This window comes from Prionailurus bengalensis, chromosome A3 (assembly GCF_016509475.1).
Source record: "Prionailurus bengalensis isolate Pbe53 chromosome A3, Fcat_Pben_1.1_paternal_pri, whole genome shotgun sequence".
NCBI lineage: Eukaryota > Metazoa > Chordata > Mammalia > Carnivora > Felidae > Prionailurus > Prionailurus bengalensis.
The window spans coordinates 781,431-800,380 of record NC_057354.1 but is presented as its reverse complement, the minus strand read 5'-3'; the positions used below and the strand labels follow the sequence as shown (position 1 = coordinate 800,380).

The 18,950-nt window shown below is 66.1% G+C and overlaps 2 protein-coding genes across 2 annotated transcripts; both read right to left on the bottom strand.

Moving 5' to 3' along the window:
* Positions 1–148: 148 nt before the first annotated feature.
* Positions 149–7,413, bottom strand: PTK6 (protein tyrosine kinase 6). The gene is made up of 8 exons (XM_043553448.1): positions 7,184–7,413; positions 5,604–5,725; positions 5,134–5,294; positions 4,533–4,686; positions 3,324–3,485; positions 2,090–2,271; positions 694–847; positions 149–459 (listed from the first exon to the last, which is right to left on the bottom strand). Exons 1-8 carry the CDS (start codon positions 7,411–7,413, stop codon positions 272–274), a joined length of 1,353 nt encoding a protein of 450 aa, XP_043409383.1. The 3' UTR covers positions 149–271.
* A 1,759-nt stretch (positions 7,414–9,172) lies between these two features.
* On the bottom strand, positions 9,173–17,698 carry SRMS (src-related kinase lacking C-terminal regulatory tyrosine and N-terminal myristylation sites). The gene is made up of 8 exons (XM_043553447.1): positions 17,109–17,698; positions 13,703–13,824; positions 13,071–13,234; positions 12,251–12,434; positions 11,985–12,143; positions 11,343–11,524; positions 11,096–11,252; positions 9,173–10,968 (listed from the first exon to the last, which is right to left on the bottom strand). Exons 1-8 carry the CDS (start codon positions 17,468–17,470, stop codon positions 10,775–10,777), a joined length of 1,524 nt encoding a protein of 507 aa, XP_043409382.1. The 5' UTR covers positions 17,471–17,698; the 3' UTR covers positions 9,173–10,774.
* Between the last annotated feature and the right edge of the window lie 1,252 nt (positions 17,699–18,950).

The window sequence follows — 18,950 nt, the reverse complement described above, 5'->3', positions numbered from 1 at the left end:
AGCACTTTCCAGGAGCTGGAGTCTTTGAAGGAGCAGACAGGAGGAATGGGCAGCCTCAGCCCCCCGACTTCAAGGGGACTGCTTCCCCCAGCCCCGGGGCAGGGTGGGCCCCTGGCTGGAGGATCTCCGTCCCCCAAGCGTTCAGCCCGGTCCTGCGAACTTGTCCACACCTTCGTCTGCCCGTACCCTTGATCTGAGGTCCAGGGCGGCACCCGGGCCCCCCTTCACAGGTTCTCGTGGCCTCAGAGGCAGCACCAGAGGGGTGTCCCTTTCAGAGCGGGTTCTCGTACCTGCTGACACTGGACAGCTTCTCCCGCAGGGCTCTGAAGCAGGGTCTCTGCTCCGGGTCCCTGTTCCAGCACGACAGCATCAGCTTGTACGCAGCGGGCGGGCTCTCCGGGGGACAGGGCATCCGGTAGCCCGCGTCCACCCTCAGGAAGGCCTCGTGGTTGGACATGCCTGTAGCGGACCGGTAGCGGGGGCTGCGGGGGCTGTCCCCTCACCGCCGTCTTCCGCCCCCCCGGGGGACCCTGGGCCGCTCTCCTGCCCTCTGCATCCCCTGCACCCTCCTGATGCCGTCTGGAGGCCGCCCCAGGGAGGCAGCCTGGCGCTCTGTGTGGCGCACGCCCCGAGTCCAGGTGGCGGCACCCTCCCACCCTGCCCACGGCTGGGGACGTTGTTGGGGGCCAGTACCTGCATAGGGCATCTGACCCCTGCTGAAAATCTCGTGGAGGAGAATCCCGAAGGACCAGACGTCCGACTTGACGGAGTAAAGCCCTCTTGACAGGGCCTCCGGGGCGGTCCACTTGTAGGGGATGTTGCGGCCGTGGGAAAGGTAGATGTCCTCCTGCGAGTGGAGACGTGCTGGGGCAGGCCACGGGGCAGCCTGCAGGCTCTGGCCCCGCAGCACGGACGCACGTGGGGATGCACGTGGGGAGCTGGGTTCGCGGTGGGCCAGAGCAGACTGGGCACTGATGATGGACGGTCGCCACTAGAGGGAGGTGGTGCTGGCACTGGGAGACAGGCAGGCCCTGGGCCACCAGATTCAGGGGCTGGGGGCGGGGGGTGCGCAGGAAGCACTGGGATACACGTGGCCCTCCCAGGTGGTATCCGCGTCCCAGAGGTCGGCCAGCGTGAGCACGAGCAGGGACAGTGCCTGCCACGCCGGAGCCTGCCGGTGTGTTCAAACCATGGGCTCACAGAGACAGCCCGGATGGGCTGGCCACCAAGTGAATGAGGGAAATGCCTTTCTAGAAGTACCCAGCCTACGGTCAAGGACTACAGCATCAGGGTATCAGCCCCTGAGTGGAGGGCCCTGGACTCTGGCCATCAGTGCCCCACCATGCCAGGGGAACTGAGGCAGAACCCACTCGCCCACTGACAGACCCCGCCCTGAGTGGAAGGCCCTGCCACAAGGGGGGTTTCTGGGAAGAGGGAGCCAGAGAGCCAGGCCCAGCACCGAAGGAGCCGCAGGGGAGCACAGACTGAAGGGGTCAGGCAGTGGGAGCAAACAAATGAATTCTTGGCTCTCGGGAATTTGGAAACGTAGCTCCGAGGGGGCATGTGATGACCTTAAGGAGTCCCATTAATTGTCAGAAATGCGTCTGTGTCTGTTTCTGTCTGGAGTCTCTGTGCACGTGTCGACCTGGGTCTAACCGTGGAAGGAGGGGACACCGGATGGGGCTGGGGAGGGGGCTCGTTACACCGTTTTGTCCACGTTTGTCTTCAGAACCCTCCACGATAAAAGTGTCTTCTGTAGGGGGGACGTTTGCCCTAAGCTCACAAGCCACTCCCACCCTCTCCCCTCGCTGAGCGCTGAACGCAAGACACCATGAAAGAGTGAGCAGGTGCCCCACCCGCCCAGGAGCGCCCCACCGGCCCCCGTGTGGCTTCTCTCTCCTCCGGGGGTCCCCCTGCCCCTCCAGCTCTCAGTCCCCGGAGAGGCCTGCCCACCCCATCAGGGCTGCGCCCTGGGCCTCACCTGGGAGCTGCCGCTACTCCGGCGTCCCGCCCCGTGGCTGCTCAGCCGGCCTCCCTTGAGCCCCAGCTCCATGCGCAGAGGGAGTCCTGCGTGCTCCCCGGGCCCTACCTTGATGAGCCTGGCTAGCCCAAAGTCCCCGACTTTGCAGATGTTGTTTTCCCCCACAAGGATGTTCCTGGCCGCCAGGTCCCGGTGGATGTAATTCTGTGATTCCAGGTAGCACATGCCCTCGGCCACCTGTGATGCGAGGTCCACCAGCTCCGAGACGGGCAGGGTTTTCTCGTCAGAGCCTGCAGAGGCCAGGGGAGGCCACGGTCAGAGGGGCAGGGGGCCACGTCCTCCCCTCCACCGGCCCTGTGTGCCGCTGGGACAGAGGGTGGCTGCCTGACTTGAACAGTGCACCTGTCACGGCCCTTCTGGAAGGCCAGATGCGGTCCACGCGTGTGCCCTTTGCCCCACTCCCCGGTTCCCTTCCTGGGAATCCACACGGAAGTGTCAGTGCAGAGAAGCTCATCACAACGTTATTCACACGACTAAGAACCTCAGAAAGCTTCAACGAGAGGGGACTCGCCAAACAGGCACAGCTCGTGGGTACGGTAGCGTGCCGTCGGTGGGGTGGCCGCGTTCGCTCTGGGTGTTCGATGAGGTACAGATGACGAGGTCTGTGAGTCCGCGCATGTTGAAGTGTGTGCGTGTCTGTGTGTGTCTGTAGCACATGAGGGTGTCTGTGTACATGCGTGTGCAAGTGTACGTGCACATTCGGACACCAGAAGAAGGTCAGCACCTTCTAGAAAGAAAAGCCGTAAGAACCAGGCCGGCGTGACCCCCAGGCTAAGAGGTGGGCCTGCCACGCCTGGCATTTGAACACAATGGTCTCAGTTAATGGGGATGGAGGGCTGGCCTGTCTAGCTCATCTCACTTGACCTCCATAGATAAACGGGTGGTGCATTTACCACAGGATATTTGAAATCATTTCTTAAGCAGGCAAGGCTGTCAAGGAGCCCCTGGGCTGTCCTGTCCCTGGTACGGGCGCAATTTGGGTTTTCTCTTTCTTTTTTTATTAAAAATTTGTTAATGTTTATTCCTGAGAGAGATAGAGAGTTGAGCAGGGCAGGGGCAGAGAGAGAGAGGGAGACGCAGAATCCGAGCTGTCAGCACAAAGCCCGACGCGGGGCTCGAACCCACGAACCGCGAGATCGTGACCGGAGCCGAAATCGGACGCTCAACCGACTGAGCCCACCTGGATTTCCTCTTTCTTTGTGCAAGTTTCCCATGCCCTCAAGCACATGTCACTTTTATCCCCAGGAAAGGAGCCCCGAGTGCGGCCCCGCGGCCAGCTCACCCCGCAGCAGCTCCAGCAGGGCTCCCCTTGGCATGAGCTCTGTGATGATGTACACGGGGTCCCCCACGGACACCACGGCATACAGCGGCAGAATGTGTTTGTGCCGAAGCTTCTTCATGGCCTGAATCTCCGCCTGGAAGGTGTGCTGGTGCGGGAGGTCATCTGCGGGGGCAGGCGGCCTCCGTGGGTGCGGCCCAGTCCCGGCCTCCTCCCGCCCGCCCGCTCGCGGCAGCGGCTCGGGGACACGTGGGCGCCCTCCCCGGGGCGCCCCAGCACCGCCCCACAGCGTCCACGTGAAGGCTGTGCCGAACCCACCACCTGCTGGCCACACACCGGGCTCCGCATTGATGCCCTGTCCCCAGCCTGATGTGGAGTGGCTCACCCCCCGGGTGTGTCCCCACGTGCCCCTGCCCCAATTCCTGAAGCGGGGGGTCCAGACCTCTAGTGGGTTCACAGGAGACTTTAGACGAACCCTTTCAGATGTCTAGTGATCTATTTATTTTAATAGCTTTCCATGTACGTTATGAATTTAAAATTGCCTGGGTGCCCGGGGGGCTCAGTCGGTTAAGTGTCCAACTCTTGATTTTGGCTCAGGCCATGATCTTAGGGTTCATGAGTTCGAGCCCCGCATCAGGCTCAGTGCCGACAGCATGGAGCCTGCTTGGGATTCTCTCTCTCTCTCTCTCTCTCTCTGCCCCTCCCCACTCGTGCTTGCTGTCTATATCTCTATCAAAATAAATAAAACTAAACTTAAAAAGAAAAGAATTTAAAATTCCCTTTTAAAACAAATGCCTTTAAGGATGCCTGGGTGGCTCGGTCGGTTAAGCGACTGACTTCGGCTCAGGTCAGGATCTCCCAGTTCACGAGTTCGAGCCCCAAGTCGGGCTCTGTGCTGACAGCTCGGAGCCTGGAGCCTGCTTCCAATTCTGTGTCTCTCTCTCTGCCCCTCCCCTGCTCATGTATGCTCTCGCTCTCTCTCTCAAAAATTAATATACATAAAAATTTTTTTTCATAAAATAAACGCATTTTCGGTAAAAACATGCACATTGAAAGGAAGACACCACGTGGACACTGTTGGAGACGACGCATGCGATGCACATACAGCCGCAGGTGGCGCGGGGGATGCCGGGGATGCTTGGCCACCCCGCCCGTCCCCAGGGAGCAAGGCCCGAAGTCCCTGCTGGGGCGCCTGGCCTGGGGCCCACTCACCTCGAGCAATCACCTTAATAGCCACTCGGACCTGGTCTTTCCAGAGCCCTTCAAAGACCTCCCCGAAGCAGCCGGACCCCAGCTTCCTGCAGAGTGTGAACTCCTCCCGTGGCATCTCCCAGTCGTCGCAGTGGGGCAGGGGCTTGGGCTCATGCTGGAGGGACAGGCAGGGTGCCGTGCCCATCACCCAGCCCACCCACTCTGACCCCAGGATGGGAGCCCCTGATCTATCCTCGGATTCAGGGCAACGCCCCAGGGCCCAGCACGCAGCCAGGCTTTCCCAGGAACTGCCCTGGTGACCCCGGCCATGTGCTGCAGACACCCTCACCTGCCCACTCTAGGCCAGTGACATCCACCTGAGTGCCAGTCCCACAGAGCTCTTGTCCCCCAGGCTCCCACTGCCCCAGAGAGACTCGGGACTGGCAGGAGCACAGGCCTCTCCCTGGCCCAGGGGCAAGGGTGACCCAGCAAAGGAAGGCACAGCCCTGCCCCCACGCCCCGCTCTGTGGGAACATGGCTGGAGATGGCCAGAGTCCCTGGGGCCAGGTGTCCCCGTGCCCCCTCCACCCACGTCAGGAGAGAGGGAGGCGGGCGACCCTACCTTCCAGCAGGGCACAGTGAGCCGCAGGCCGTGGGACAGGCTCTGGGCTTTGTGGTGGTCCACGAGCTCGGACAGGCTGGGGAAGGACACGGCCTCGCTGAGGTGCAGCCGGCCAGCACGCCTCCAGATCCTGTAGTGTCGCACGACCTGGCCGTCACGCACTGGGGTGCGGGGAGGGTGGGCTGAGGCAGGTTGACACGCGCCCACCATCACAGTCCCCTCTCGAGAAGCGCTCGCGGGGCCCCGCGTCCCGCCCCCGGCACGCCCAGTGGCGATGGGAGAAAACCCAGACCCAGGACCAATGGGACGAGCCGCCCTGGAAGGCCCTGGAGTGCCCGCCCGCCGGAGGGAGGTCCCGGCTGTGGCAGACAGAGAGGCGTAGGCCAGCGGGGCTGGGTTTGGGGGCAAGCAGCCCCAGGGTCAACGGCACGGGGGACACAGAGGGGGGAGAAGGGCCAGGGAGGCTGTACCTGAGAGAACATAGTCGGTGCCCGGCTTTTCGCTGACCCTGACCAGGAAGGCCCCGGCTGTGTTGCCCTCTGCCTGCAGCCTGTGCAGCGCTTCGGAGCGGGAGATGCGGCCAAAAAACCACCTGCAGGGCAGGTTGCAGGGGGTGGGGGGCAGTCCTGAGCCCACAGTGACCTTCGTCCCCTGCCCTCTCTGCCCCCGCTTCCTCCCACCCTGCCCACGCTGAATCCCAGCCCCCAAATGGCCCGTCCGGACACCAAGGAAAGGCCTGCCCGGGGAGTCCCCTGTCTGTGGGCTCAGAGCCACTCCTGTCCCAGAGATGTGCCATCTTGTCCCGTGAGAGGGACCACGTTGTTCCGTGACCCTGGCCACAGACGCTCTGCTGTGGGACTGTGGGGCGTGGGGTCGGCGTCTGAGCGGCAAGGCTCTGCACGTGTGCCCTCACACACGCACACCCACACTCACGCCTGCTCGTACACACCGGTGCCCAGGCACGGGCGAGCCCCGGACTCTGGGCTGCAGGGTGGGGTCTGCAGAATTACCTAGGTGACTTCTGCTGCCGGCTGCTCGGCCCTCAGCTCCCCCTTTTCCTGCAGGGGTCCCTGGAACAGGAAGCCCCCACGGGGAGCCTCGTGAGGGCCACGCCCCACCCTGAGCCTGGCCGAGGTAGCAGCTCTGGAGTCTCTCTCGTTGGCTCACCCCTGCAACCACCCTGCTTCCTTCCTGCTTTACAAATGCACTAGGTTCTCAGGACCTCGGGGCCTTAGCACCAATCACGCCCACCTCTGCACGATCCCCGTGGCCGGCCCCTGCCTTCTGAAGCTGTGCGGTTTACGACCCTGTTGCTCTCCCTCTTCAGCAGGAGGAAACCCCCACGCCCGTTCACCGTGCGACAGCACCGGCTCGCAGCAGCTCCTGGGGCCTCTCACGCTGGACCATCCTGGCCCAGAGCTCGGGGGGCTGTGCGGACGCCCACTCCAGGCTGCCCTTGTGGCCCAAGTTTCCTGGGCAGCCCCTTGGGACCAACCACCACCTCCAGGAGCCTCCCTGCCGGTGATGGGAAAGCCCGCGGCCCACGCCCAGACCCGGCGTGTCGCAATCACCTTCCTGCTCCCTCTAACTAGGTCATGCATCTGGTTTGGGTTGTTTGGAAGGTGAGCGAAGCTTTGCTCCCCAAAAGGCTCAGTCCCTGCCTCGGACGCCTACGCAGACCACATCCCTGTCGGCTGGCCCGGAAGCCCACCGTGGACCCTTCTGTCCTGTTTGGGTCCTGGCACCTCCAAGTGACCGTGGGGGAGCCCAGGGAAGGGGCCGCCTGCCTCTGTGGCTCTGTATCCCCAGATGTCACACAGAGAAAGCCTCGTCAGCTCTCCCGGGACCAGCGTGGTGGGGTCTGGCCCCGACTGGGGACCATAGGGAAATGGAGTCCCATGTCCCCTATCCTCACCGGCCTCCCCAGAGCCCAGCCGCAGCAGTGCAGAGCTCTGTCCTGAGGGCTGCCCCACCCTGAGCTCCCGAGGGGCCACAGGGCCCAGAGTGGGGGGGCCTTGGGGTGACCCACGAGGGCCATGGGGACACTCACGGTTCAGACTCCACCGTCTCCTTCTCGGCCAGGTAGCTGTGGGGCACGTAGCCCTCGGCCAGGGCCCTGCCCGCCTCGTCCAGCCGCACAGCCCAGCACCACTCCTCCCCCTTCCTGGCCACGTGGAGCAGGTCCCCGGCCCGGAAGCTCAGCTCTTTGTCCGTCCGGGCCTCGAAGTCCCACAGGCCCACGTACCGGGGGCCCGGGTGAGGCTGGTCCCGGGACACCATGGCGGGTGCAGCGGCAGGACTGGCTTCCTGGCCTCAACACCTGTCACCGGGCTGGTGGCGGCACCACCTGTGGCTAGGAACGGCGGGTGGGGCCCGCCCTGACAGGCCACCTCCACCCGGCCGAGAAGCCTGCCCACTTCCTGGTGCCGAGGCGGCTAAGCCAGGCCGGCCGCACCCGCAGCCCGGATGGGCCTCTGCCCTGGGCTCCATCTGTCCTCCTGCCCACTGAGGCCAAGTCAGTCTGGGTACTGCTCCCGCCCACCTGCCCTGGAAAGCGTGCCCACCACATGGTCGCGTGGCTGGACCTGAGCCCCCGCCCTCCCGGGGGGGGGGGACGAGTAGCGGGTCAGACAGGGCCTCCCTGGGGTCCAGTTTAGCAACCGGGGCTCCGGCGTGAGTGGAACCTAGGTGGGAGTGAGCGGGAGGGGGGTTGGAGACCCGTGAGCACATCAGCTCTGCCCGACCCCCGGGGCCGCTGGGGCTGAGCTCTCCAGAGTCACTCCTGGAGCCCCGGTGGGTGTGGCCTCCCATCCCCTCCCTGAAGGCTGACCCCTGGGGGCCCACCACACACTCCCTTCCCCAGACGTCCGACCACCCAGGGGAGCTGCGCTGGCCTCCAAGACACAGGACAGGGTGGGCAGGCGCCGGAAAGAGGGAGCGGCACCGGGGCCTCGGGGTGGGGGCAGGCGGGGCCCAGCCCCCAAGGGGAGCCGGCAGCCAGGGCGCGGGGGGGGGGGGGGGGGGGCTCCAGGTGCGCCGTCCATCCGTGGCCGGCCTGCCCCAGCCTGCCCCCTTGATGGGAGGTCCGGGAGGACAACGACCAGGGAAAACCAGATACTAAGCCTGATTTCTTGGCACTTCCCTCTTTTGGAAAGGGAAGGGTCAAGAACAGGAGTGTGGTCACTCAGTAAGGTCACAGTCCTACTGGCAGAGCAGGGTGGGGAGGGGGCCCGGCTGGGCGGGGCCTGCGAGGCATCTCCCACGCCCAGGGCTCCAAGGCAGCCCCCCCCCCCCACCAGCCTCGAGGCCTCCCTCATCGTGGGGCCATTTGCTCCAGTCGGCTCCTGGGCACGGACGTCCTGGTTCTGCCCGGGCCACACCTGGAAGCCCCTGAGCACCAAACCCGTCCAGCTTGTGGCTGATGACACACGCCAGGCACGCACCGGTGACCCCCACGCACACCTGCGTCTGGTCCAAGCCCAGCTGTTCCCTCCCTTCCTTCCCTCAGAGGCCACAGCCCGGCCGCACGCCACACTCACCTGCTCCTCCGTCTGTCGCGGGCAGGACCGGGGGGGTGGGGGGTGGGGGAACCTGGGGCTGCCGCCAAGCCCACCCATTCCTCCCGCCCCCCCTCCCCCCCACCCCCGTGAGGGCTGGCCCACGCCCGGCACCCAATGTAAGGAGCCCCGGTCCTCTCCCCACTCAGCCCTGACTCATACCCGGGCCCTGCCGTGTCCTCCCTCCTCCCTCTGTGCGGCCCTCCCCTTGGTGACCTCAGCACCCTCCCCTCTGGGAAGCCCCCCACCATCCAGCCCTGCACAGCCTCCTGCCAGCCCGAGGGCAGGGCCTGTCATCAGTGGTGATGTGGGAAACAAAGGCCAGCTGAGGGCTGAGCACAAGCTACCCCCTCCCCCGCCTCCGGCCCCTCCCCCATGGGATGTGTGTGACTCTCTTCACGCTCTCCTGGCCCCCAGAACAAAGGAAAAGGGGCAAACAAACAGATAACTGGTAGAGATCACGGTCACGCAGGACACGAGTCTGTCAGTCTACAACCGTCTTAATGATTTACAAGGAAAAAAGCCATTTTATCAACAGCCAAACTCCCAGGAACCTACGGATTCAATTTCCTGAAGCCCTAACGTCACGTTCCCCTCCACATAGGATAGAACATTTTATATAACCCATCACCCCCCACAACCCCAGTGCGGCTCTTGCTGCCCACAGGTCCTGTCCTCACGCTTTAATAAGACCACCTTTTGCACCAAAAACATCTCAAGAGTTCTTTCTTAGCCTTCGGCTCCGAACCCCAACACTTCACGTCAAGCGGGGCGGGGCTAATTGGCCTCAGCAGGCTCACCCCTGCCTCCAACTGTGCACATGGGCGGTTCTCTCCAGGGGACGGTAAGCAGACTCGGCGCCTCTGTCCTTCCGTCCCACAGGCCTTCGGGGCGCAGCTATCATCATGGGGGGCACAGGAGTGGAGGGTAAAGACCCTGAGCATAGATCTCCCCTGCCCGGCCCCCCGCCCTCCGTCTGTCCGTCTCTTAGTGACCAGAGCTGGGCAGGATGATTGAGAAGCAATGCTGTTCGTCCCCCCTCCCCTCCCAGCACCCAGCTCCTCATTCAGTGACATCAACAGTGGCTTGAAATCAGCCGCTGGGGGAGCAGTCACACGCTGGAAACCGCCCGCTTCCTTTTCCCCAGAGACCGGGTTGCGACCCAGTTGCCTGAACACCGTGGCATCCAACCCCACCCCTGCCTGACCCTGCACGGGCAGGCCAGCACCCGGGACCCTGAGCCGCTGAGACCCAGACTCTGCCTCCCTGACCTTTGCCCCGTCCCCAGAAAGAGCCAGCCAGCCGGACCTTCCCAAGGCCTGACCCAGTCCCTCCCTCCGCCCCTTCAATTCCGGCCCCAGGGAAATGGAAGGTGCTATCACACAGCCCCCGCGGCCGGCACAGAGTCCTGCCAGTGGCCCAGAAGTCATGCTTCCTCTGGGTCCCCGGTCTGGGCGCTAGGATCCTGGGCCGGGGGCCTGGGCCGCATGGGGCCAGCTGTCTGTCTGCCACGATGAACCAGCTGGTGGGCCATGACAACTCCGGGTCTGTTCCGGGGCTGGGGCTGCGGCCTGTGGGTGACGCGTGTCTGTGCGTGTGTCTGAGTCAGCTCGGTGTGCATTCATCGCGTGCCCGCTGCCTTCCCGTGTGCCCGGGTCTGTTCCTGGGCCGTGTGTGCCCAGCGCCTGGGGTCTGCCCGCCAGCCCGACATCGGCCACAGGGGGGCCCTGCAGAACACTGGGAAGTCCGGCCTCTGGCTCTCGACCTGGGAGGGGGTGGAGGGCGTCCAGGGCGGCAGGCCCAGCGCATCCCCCCACCTGGACTTCTATGCCGAGTTCTTCCCTCGGCAGGGACACTGGGTCACGCAGGGCAAAGGCCATCATACCCTCCTGTGTCAGCGGGTGTCTGCGTGTGTCAGCTATCCACACGCACAGTGTGGGTCAGTGTGTGTGTCAGGGCCCTCAGCCCTCGGTCAGAGTTGGCTCCAGGCTGCCGGCACCCGTGTGTGTTGGCGGCCAGTGCTGTCCTGCAGGGACACGCGGGCGGGGAGGAGTGGCCCCAGCCCCTGCGTCCAGCGCCCCAGGTCACGTGAGGGCGGGGTGGAGGCGCCTGCGGGCTGCGTCCAGCGTCTCCTGCAGTGCAGCGAAGGCCGGCCTCTCCTCGGGGCTGCTCCGCCAGCACTCCAGCATGAGCGCATAGACCTCGGCCGGGCAGGACGCCGGGCGCGGCAGCCGGTACCCCCAGGTGACCTGCTGCAGGGTCTCGTGGTTGCTCAGTCCTGGCGAGGGGCAACGAGAGGGCTGGGGGGGGGGGGCTCTCTTCCGCTGAGGGCTCAGCGTGGGCGCCTCCCCCCAGCTCTTGGCCAGACCCTGCCCGGCCGGCATCAGGTCCCCACTGCGGCCCACCTTCATAGGGACACTGGCCGTAGGTAAAGACCTCATAGAGCAGGACTCCGAAGGACCAGACGTCCGACTTCTGGGAGTAGACGCGGTAGTTGGCTGCCTCGGGCGCCGTCCATTTGACGGGGATCTTGGAGCCGCTGCTTGGGGAGTAGATGTCCTCCTGGGTGAGGGGACACCGGTGGTGGGCGGGGCGGAGCGGCGCCCTCGCCTCCCAGCCACGGCGGGGTCGGTGGCCTCAAGCTGAACTGACCTTGAGCAGCCGGGCCAGGCCAAAGTCGGCCACCTTGCACCCCAGGTCATCACCCACAAGCACGTTCCTGGCGGCCAGGTCGCGGTGCACGATGCGCCTCTCCTCCAGGTAGCTCATGCCCTCGGCCACGTGGCAGGCAAAACCCAGCAGGAGGGACAGGCCCAGGGCCCGTCCCTCGGGGCCTGTGGGACGGGGCGGGGCGGGCCATCAGGGGGCCGGGCGTCTGCACCGGTCACCTCCGCCTGTGCCTCAGCCTCCTCACCCTGAAGAGGGGGTGAGGGCAGGGCTTCCCACCAAGGCTGCAGGGTCACTGTGCTGTGCAGGGACCGCTCAGTGAGGCAACCCACCCGGGCCCCCGGGAGAGACCAGACACAGAGGGGGGCCAAGGCAGGGAAGGCGCGCAGGGCTGGTGACACGGGCGGGCCCCACCCCTCGTGCACCCGCTCAGCCTGGAACCTCGACGCTCCGAGTGCCCCCACGAGGCACAGCACGGGCCCGGGCCCCGAACCCGCTGTGGGCCAGAGCCCTGACAGTCGAGCCTGGCACGCCGCGAAAGGCCCAAGCCGAGAAGGGGGCCGACGGGTCGTGGCTGCGCAGGGAGACCTGGGTCACCCGCGGCCCCTGGTCGGGGGCGGAACTCACTGCCCAGGAAGGCCTGCAGATTGCCCTTGCGCATGAGCTCGGTGACGATGTACACGGGCTCGCCGGCCGAGCACACGGCATGCAGCCGGATGAGACGCTCGTGCCTCAGGCTCTTGAGAGTCTGGATCTCCTTGGTGAGGTCTGCCAGCTTCACGTAGGCTGCAGGAGAGGCACCGCTCCAGGCCCCGCCCGTGCCACCCTGCCGCTGCCCCGGGGCGAGGGGGGCCAGAGGGCGGGGCGGACAGGGGCGGGCAGGCCTCACCCACCTGACTTGATGACCTTGACTGCCACCGGTGTGGAGTCGAGCCACAGACCTTCCCACACCTCCCCGAAGTAGCCTTCACCCAGCTTCCTCCGCAAGGCAAACTCGGAGCGAGGCCGCTCCCACCCGTCCTGCAGAAGAGGCTGCTGAGGGGGTGGGGGGCACTCGGGGCCTCCGCCTGCTGCGCCCTGGACAGAGGGGACAGTTCCCCCTGGAGCGCCGGCCTCCAGCACCTGTGCCGCGGCGCTCGCCCTGCGCCGGCCTGGTGGAGGCCTGGGGAGCCAGGCGATGAGCTCCAGGAGTCTAGCCCCGGTGGCTCCGGGCTCTAAGTGGCCCCTTTGCCGGAGGTGGACACCCACCCACGCACACTCATTACTGTGCCTGGCCAGACTGTCATTAGAAACCAGAGCAACTGGATGGCTGCCTGGCCCCTGGCAGGACGGCCGGTGCGTGGTGGCCCGGGGGCTCCAGCTCTGGCACGGGTGTGCAGCCGGTCCCGGCGTCTCCTCCTACAGCTTCCTCCTGGGGCGCACAGCTGCTGTGGGCACCTTCCCCAGACGCCTCCCCACACTTGTCCCGGCCCTCACCTGCCCCCCACAGAACTGGGTATGGTGGGGGGCGGGCACCAGAAGTCCTTGGAGATAGAGACGCAGTACCTGTGAGAGCAAACCCGACCCCAGGCAGGGCCCCCAGTGCTCCGGGCCGTGTCAGACCCCTGCAGCCGCGCTCGGAGACCGGCCTGGGCCTGCTGCCTGGCTCGCACCCCCCTCTGCCCCTCCCCACGTGTGCTGGGCAGGGGGCGGGGGCGGGACTGGCCCACCCACCTGGGGCACACAGGGCTGCAGCAGCGGGTTGTGGATCAGCTTCCAGTTGGCCTTGTAGTAGGCGAGCAGCTCCTCCAGGCTGGGGAAGAGCCGGCCCTTCTGCAGGTAGAGGCCGTTAGCCGCCGTGCAGATGCGGTAGTGGCGAACGCTGGCCTGGGCCCGGACTGTGAGCGCACAGAGATGAAGGCCTCCTCCGGCTGCTGCCTGCCCCAGACCCTCCCGCCAGCCCAACCAGATGGCCACCACAACCTTCCACGGGCCGGGCTCGGATCCCGCCTCAGGGGCCTCACGGAAAAGGAGGGAGCGTGGACAGCCGCAAGCCAGAGGCGCAGTAAGAGGGGCACTGGGGGCTCCTGGCCACAGGGCACAGAGCCCAGGGCACGTGGAGAGTCTGAGAATGAGCGGAAGAAGGGAGGGAGGGTGAGTGATGGCTGGGCGGCTGTGCAGGCCGGGCAGCTCAGAGGCACAGGAGGGAAGGTAACCAGCAGGTTGGTGAGCTGAGAGGTGACCAGCTGCAGGTGCCTTCGAGCTCGACGTGCGGCCAGCGAGGCCTGGGGAGCACCTGCCCCAAGGTCAGGGGCGTTCTGGCGCAGGCTCAGCCCGGGGACAGGCGCAAGCGGCCGCCACGTTACCTGACAGTGAGTAGTGGCCGCGGCTGCTCTCGCTGGGTCGGATGAGGAAGGCCCCAGGCCCGTTGGCCGGAGACAGGAGCATCTGCTGGGCCTGGGCACGGCTGATGCCGCTGAAGTACCAGCTGCGAAGGGCAGGTGGGTGGTCACCAGCAGGCCCAGACCTGAGAGACCCCTGCCCCCACACCGGTCAGAGGCCCCGATGCCCGGCTCCCACCGTCTTCCCAGGCACAAGGTGCACCCAGGGCCCAGTGCAGGGTCCCGGCCCAAGGTCTGCATCTGCCCCGGCCCTTGGTGCCCAGCCTCTGGAGCCGTCGGGGAGGGGACAGGGGGACCACTTGGGCCGGCCACCAGCAGGGACCTGAGTCGGGAGACACTGTCCACACTCCTCGGCCGCAGGTTCTCCACTAGCCCTGCTCGTAAAATGACCACCGGCCCCGGCCCAACCTGCCCGGGGGAGGGGGGCACCAGGAACCAGGGCCCCCGGGGAGCGGTCCCAGCCGGGCCGCAGGGGTGTATGGAGGACCACGAGCAGCCGGGCCAGGCAGAGCCCACCCGCCCAAGGGGAGGACAGCGCGGCTGACGGTAGCTTGGCCGGGAAGGCCCTGGAGGAGGCCGCTGAGCCAGGCTGGGCAGGCCTGCAGAGGCGGGAGGGGCTCAAAACACCTCTGCCTCTGAGGGGCTCCAGCCCCCGGCCCTCAACGCGCTGAGATGCTCCGAGCACCGGGTGCCCAGATACCAGGAGCCTACACACCCTAGTGTGGAGCGGGGCAGGGGGTGAGGGCTTGCCCGGGGCTCCCCCATCTGACACCCGTTTGGGCCATAACCCACCTGGGCCACACCAGGTACAGCTCCCTGCTCCACATCCTTGGAAGGAAAATGGAAAGGCACCAGGCCCCACCCCATTGCCTGTGTCTGCCTCCCAAGGCCCAGGTTGGGAGTCAGGTTCCCACCCTGAGTCAGGTTCCCTGAGTCAGGTTCCTACGCCTGAGTCAGGTTCCCACCCTGGAGGCTCCTGCTTCCCGGAGATTCTGGGGACCCCGTGGCAGGAGGCCTGCCTCCTGTAAGGGGGAGGCACAGCCACTAGGCGACTAGCCCTGTGAGCATGGCTCTCATCCCCTCTGACGGGGGGAAACTCAGGGTTCTGGGGGCTGGAGGGTGGGCTCTGACCCCCACCTGGGCGTGTGGGACTGGCAGTTATCCCAGGGGACCCCAGGCATGACTCGAAGTGAGTCGACACAAAGTGGGGGTGCCCTGAAAAGAGGGGACTGGGTGGTCAAACCTGTGCCATCCCAGGCAGGCGGATGCTGCCGGAGGCTGGGGTGAGGCCAGTGCCTGGCAGGAGGGAGACAGAGGGAGGCTGGCACTGGCACAGAGGCCTCTGGGCACCTGGGGAGCTATGGGAGGGGGGGTAGCTAGGAACTACGCAGCCAGACCCCGCCTTCCGCGGCCCACCAGCCAGGAGGGCATCCGAAGGGCTACAGAGGCCCCTCCCAGGACAGCGGGGTGGGGGGTGGGGGGGGAGAGGAGGGGCAGAAGGGTCCCCAGCCCCACAGCAAGGGCCGATGGCAGGCCAAGACCCTGCATACGCCGAGCTTCAGGCACCTTCTCGGGACTCTCTCCCCGGGGTGGGGCAGTGGCTGAGCTAAGATTGGAGGAGCCTCGTTCTCAGGTCAACCCTCAACCCTGAGAACGAGGCTCCTCCCCTGCCCAGCCAGTCTGGCCCTGAGGACAGACAGCCAGGTGTCTGGGGCTAATGACACCGTGAGTGTGGTCGGCCCTTTCATCCCAGGCCCAGGCAAACACTCATTACTGCTTCCTCCCGGCACCGCCCCCTCTGACGCTCCCAGCCCTGCCAGCCACCTCTAAGAGTGGCTCATGGGATCTGCCCTCCACACCTGGAGTGACTGTGGGCCCCCTCCCCATCAGAACGGCTGCTTGGTCCCTCCCATCGCTCCCAGCAGGCTGGTCACTGGGTGGGAGGCCCCTCAGGAGGCGCCTTCCTAGGACTCAGGCTTTCCAGGCCACATGCAAAACCCCCAGGGGACTGGAGATGGCTTGAGTGAAGTTGAGACCCAGTGCTGGTCTGCAGAGGACATGTCTAGGGCTCAGTCCTAGCCTAGCCGGGCACAGGATAAGAAACCAGTGTCAGCCTGGGCAGGTCTGACAGGGCAGGGGTCTGGGCAGCTGGGCCTGGCTTTGCTGAGCCTGGTCACCGACCAGCTTCTGGCCTGTTCTCACCCAGCACATCACCTCCATGCATGCCGGGGCTGGGGGATGGCGTCTCTGCCGCCCCCGGAGGTCCTCCTAGCCGGTGCCACATCTGTCTGGACGTCAGGCACTGCGACGGCCATGACATCCAGGCTGACCCACTGCATTAAGGGGAAAGACAGGTGGGGCCACGACCAGAGTTTGGATTGAATGGTTGAGGCCTGCGCATGATGTCTACGAAGACGGGGCCGGGTGGACCCACGGCTACCCTGTCGTTCAGACCCTAAGCCTGGGCTGAGAGGTCATCTCCCTCTCCAAGCCCTGCAGCGCAGCCTCCACTGTCTGTCTTCCTCCCTCCACGATTGCAGACGGGCGTGCGACCCGCCAGGTGTCCGTGCCGGCCAATCCCTGCCTGTGGAATGCCCCGGCCCTGGGGGCCTCGGGCATGCTGGAGGGGGGGAGGGCGGGACGGGTGAGCCCCCCCCCCCTCCACCCGTGTCCCCCTCTCAAAACAAGCTTCTTTGGGAGCAGTTCCAAAGGCCGGGGTCATGTCTGCCCCGCACCTGGCCCGGGGCAGCAAGGAGAGTTCTGGGTGAATGTGGACCGGTGAGGAGCAGGTGAATGCAGCCCTCCGACTCAGCATGGCACCCCCTCACCCCCTCACCCCCTCACTGCATCTGGAGGGCCCCTCTGGTCACTTACGTCCTGATCAGGAGCGCAGGGAGGACGGGCCGTGTCGTGTCTCACCTGGAACTACACTCAGGACCCTGGCCCCTGCCCTCCAAGCAATGGCCACGCGGCTTAATGTTGTGGAGACCCCCAGAGTGCTCGGCTCCCCAGGCTGAATCCCTGTGTGAGAGCAGGAGGGCCCGGCTGGCAGGACCGGGCCGCAGAGCGACCACCATGCTGGGGGCCCGGCCGGTGGCGTGTGTACGCGCCGTGTGGCTTATTCAGCACCGGACCCGACCGCGCCTGCAGGAGCCACTACCGTCCTCCCTTTTGGCAGGACCAGGAGACAGTCACCGGTGTGTGTGCGCCGCCCCGTGTGCTCACTCACCGCCGCATGGCAAGGCCTTGTGGGTCCAGGCCTGGGAGGGGGGCGTGAGGGACAGGAGGGAGGAAGGGTGGGTCGGGACATGTGATCCTAGGACTCACTTGTGTCCTCACTCCTGACACTGCAGAGCAGGCTGATACTCACGGTTGGTCCAAGAGCGTCTCCGGGGTGGCCTTGGCCAGGTGGGTGATGGGCACCAGCCCGGCCCTGGGCGGACCGGAGAGCCTGCGGGCAAAGATGTAGCCGCCCTCCTCCTTGAGGCCATAGAGCCTGTCCCCGCGGCTGACACTCAGCTCGTCGGCGCACCGCGCGGTGAAGTCGTACAGCGCCCTGAAGAGCTGCGCGGCCGCCGGGGAGCTGCGGGGCTCTGCGGCGGGGGGCTCTGGCTCCGCGCCGGCCTCAGGGTCGGGGAACCCCAGGACGCCGTCGTCCGGCGCGCCCACCGGCCAGATCTTGTCCCAGAAGAAGGCCAGGAAGGCCAGGCGCTTTCTGAGGAAGGGCTCCATGCTCCGGGGCGTCCCGGGTCGAAACCGGGGCCCTCAGCGGAGGGGCCGCGGCCGCAGGGGTCAGCGGGTGGCGCGGAGCGTGGGTCACAGGTCACTGCAGAGCCCTCCAACAAGGCGCCCGCCTCCCGGGCTGGGGTTGAGACCAGGGAGGGGCGCAGGGTGGCCACGCCACGGCTGCTCCCCAGCTGCTCGTGCCCAGGGGCTCACAGCCGCTCTCCCTGGCCCGGGCGAACGCGGCCCCAGGACCTGCCGGGGGGCGGGGCCTCTGGGGGCGGGGCCTCTGGAGGCGGTCCCTCTGGGGCGGGGCCTCTGGGGCGGGCCACGGGGCGGGGCCTAGGGGACGGGGCCTCGGGGCGGGGCCGTGGGTGCAGGTGGGACGACGGAGGTGGGGGCGCGCGCAAGAGGTCACGCTCAAGTGAACCACACGCCCGCCCTTGACCCGAGCCTTGCCCTCAGAAGGAGGCACCGCTGCGCAGCGCCTGGCCGTGACCCGGATTTGCTAGAAAACTGTCTGGTTCTTTACGTGTTGGCCAAATCTCTCAACACAAAACCCTGCGCAGGACAGGCTCACATGCTTGGCCAGGAACGTCTGCAGCCAAGTCTGAGTCCGGCTGGGGACAGCCTGGGACCTCGCGCAAGGCGGGCAGGCTCCCTGCGCTCTGGTTTTTCCCTCATAAGGTGGGAGTTGGTGACCGCCAGAGCTCGGTGAGCACCAGAGTGGGTGCTGCACGGACGATGGGGCGATGTATCTTCTGGGCCCCTGGGGGTCGGGAGACCCCCCAACAGCCACCACCGGGAGGGGGAAGCTCTGATGTCTGACCCCCACCTCAGGGATGTGAACTGGCGGAGAGGCCGGCCGAGCCCTGCCTCTGTCTCTGGGCAGGGTGGGGAGACCAAACCCTGAGCGGCCTGGGGCAGGGTGGGGGAACAGTGGGGGCAGGTGGGTCTGGGCCCAGGCCACCGCATGCTCCCCCCCACCCCCCAACCCCACGCTGGCCTCCCCCCAGCTCATCCACTTTAGCGCTCGGAGCCCACACCCCTCTTGTGACAGCCGCAAACCCCCTTCCCAATCCTGCCCTGGATCCACGGCTGGATGTTCATGTGGTTGAGCAGAGCCAACAGACGGGTGTGACCGCTGGTCACTGAGAGGCCGAACAGCCACCTACCCGGGCCAGACCCGCGGCAGACACTCCTCTCTGGAGCCCACCCACTGAAGGGGCCTGGAGCTTCCACTCCACCAGCCGCTTGGCGACCCTGCCGCCACACCCACGACCTGCTCCTCCCGTCCCTGGGCGAGTCTGCCTTTCGCACACGGGTCCCCTCAAGTCCTTTATGCCTGCGCCGCTCTCCTCCTGGGAAGCCATGCTTCCTGTCTTTGACCCACCCGGCGCAGGGAGGCCTCTTCGGGTCCTGGAAGGGTCCTGCTTGTGCTGACCGTGCTTGGGGTCAAGCGCTCGGAGCACTGGACACAGATTCCTTC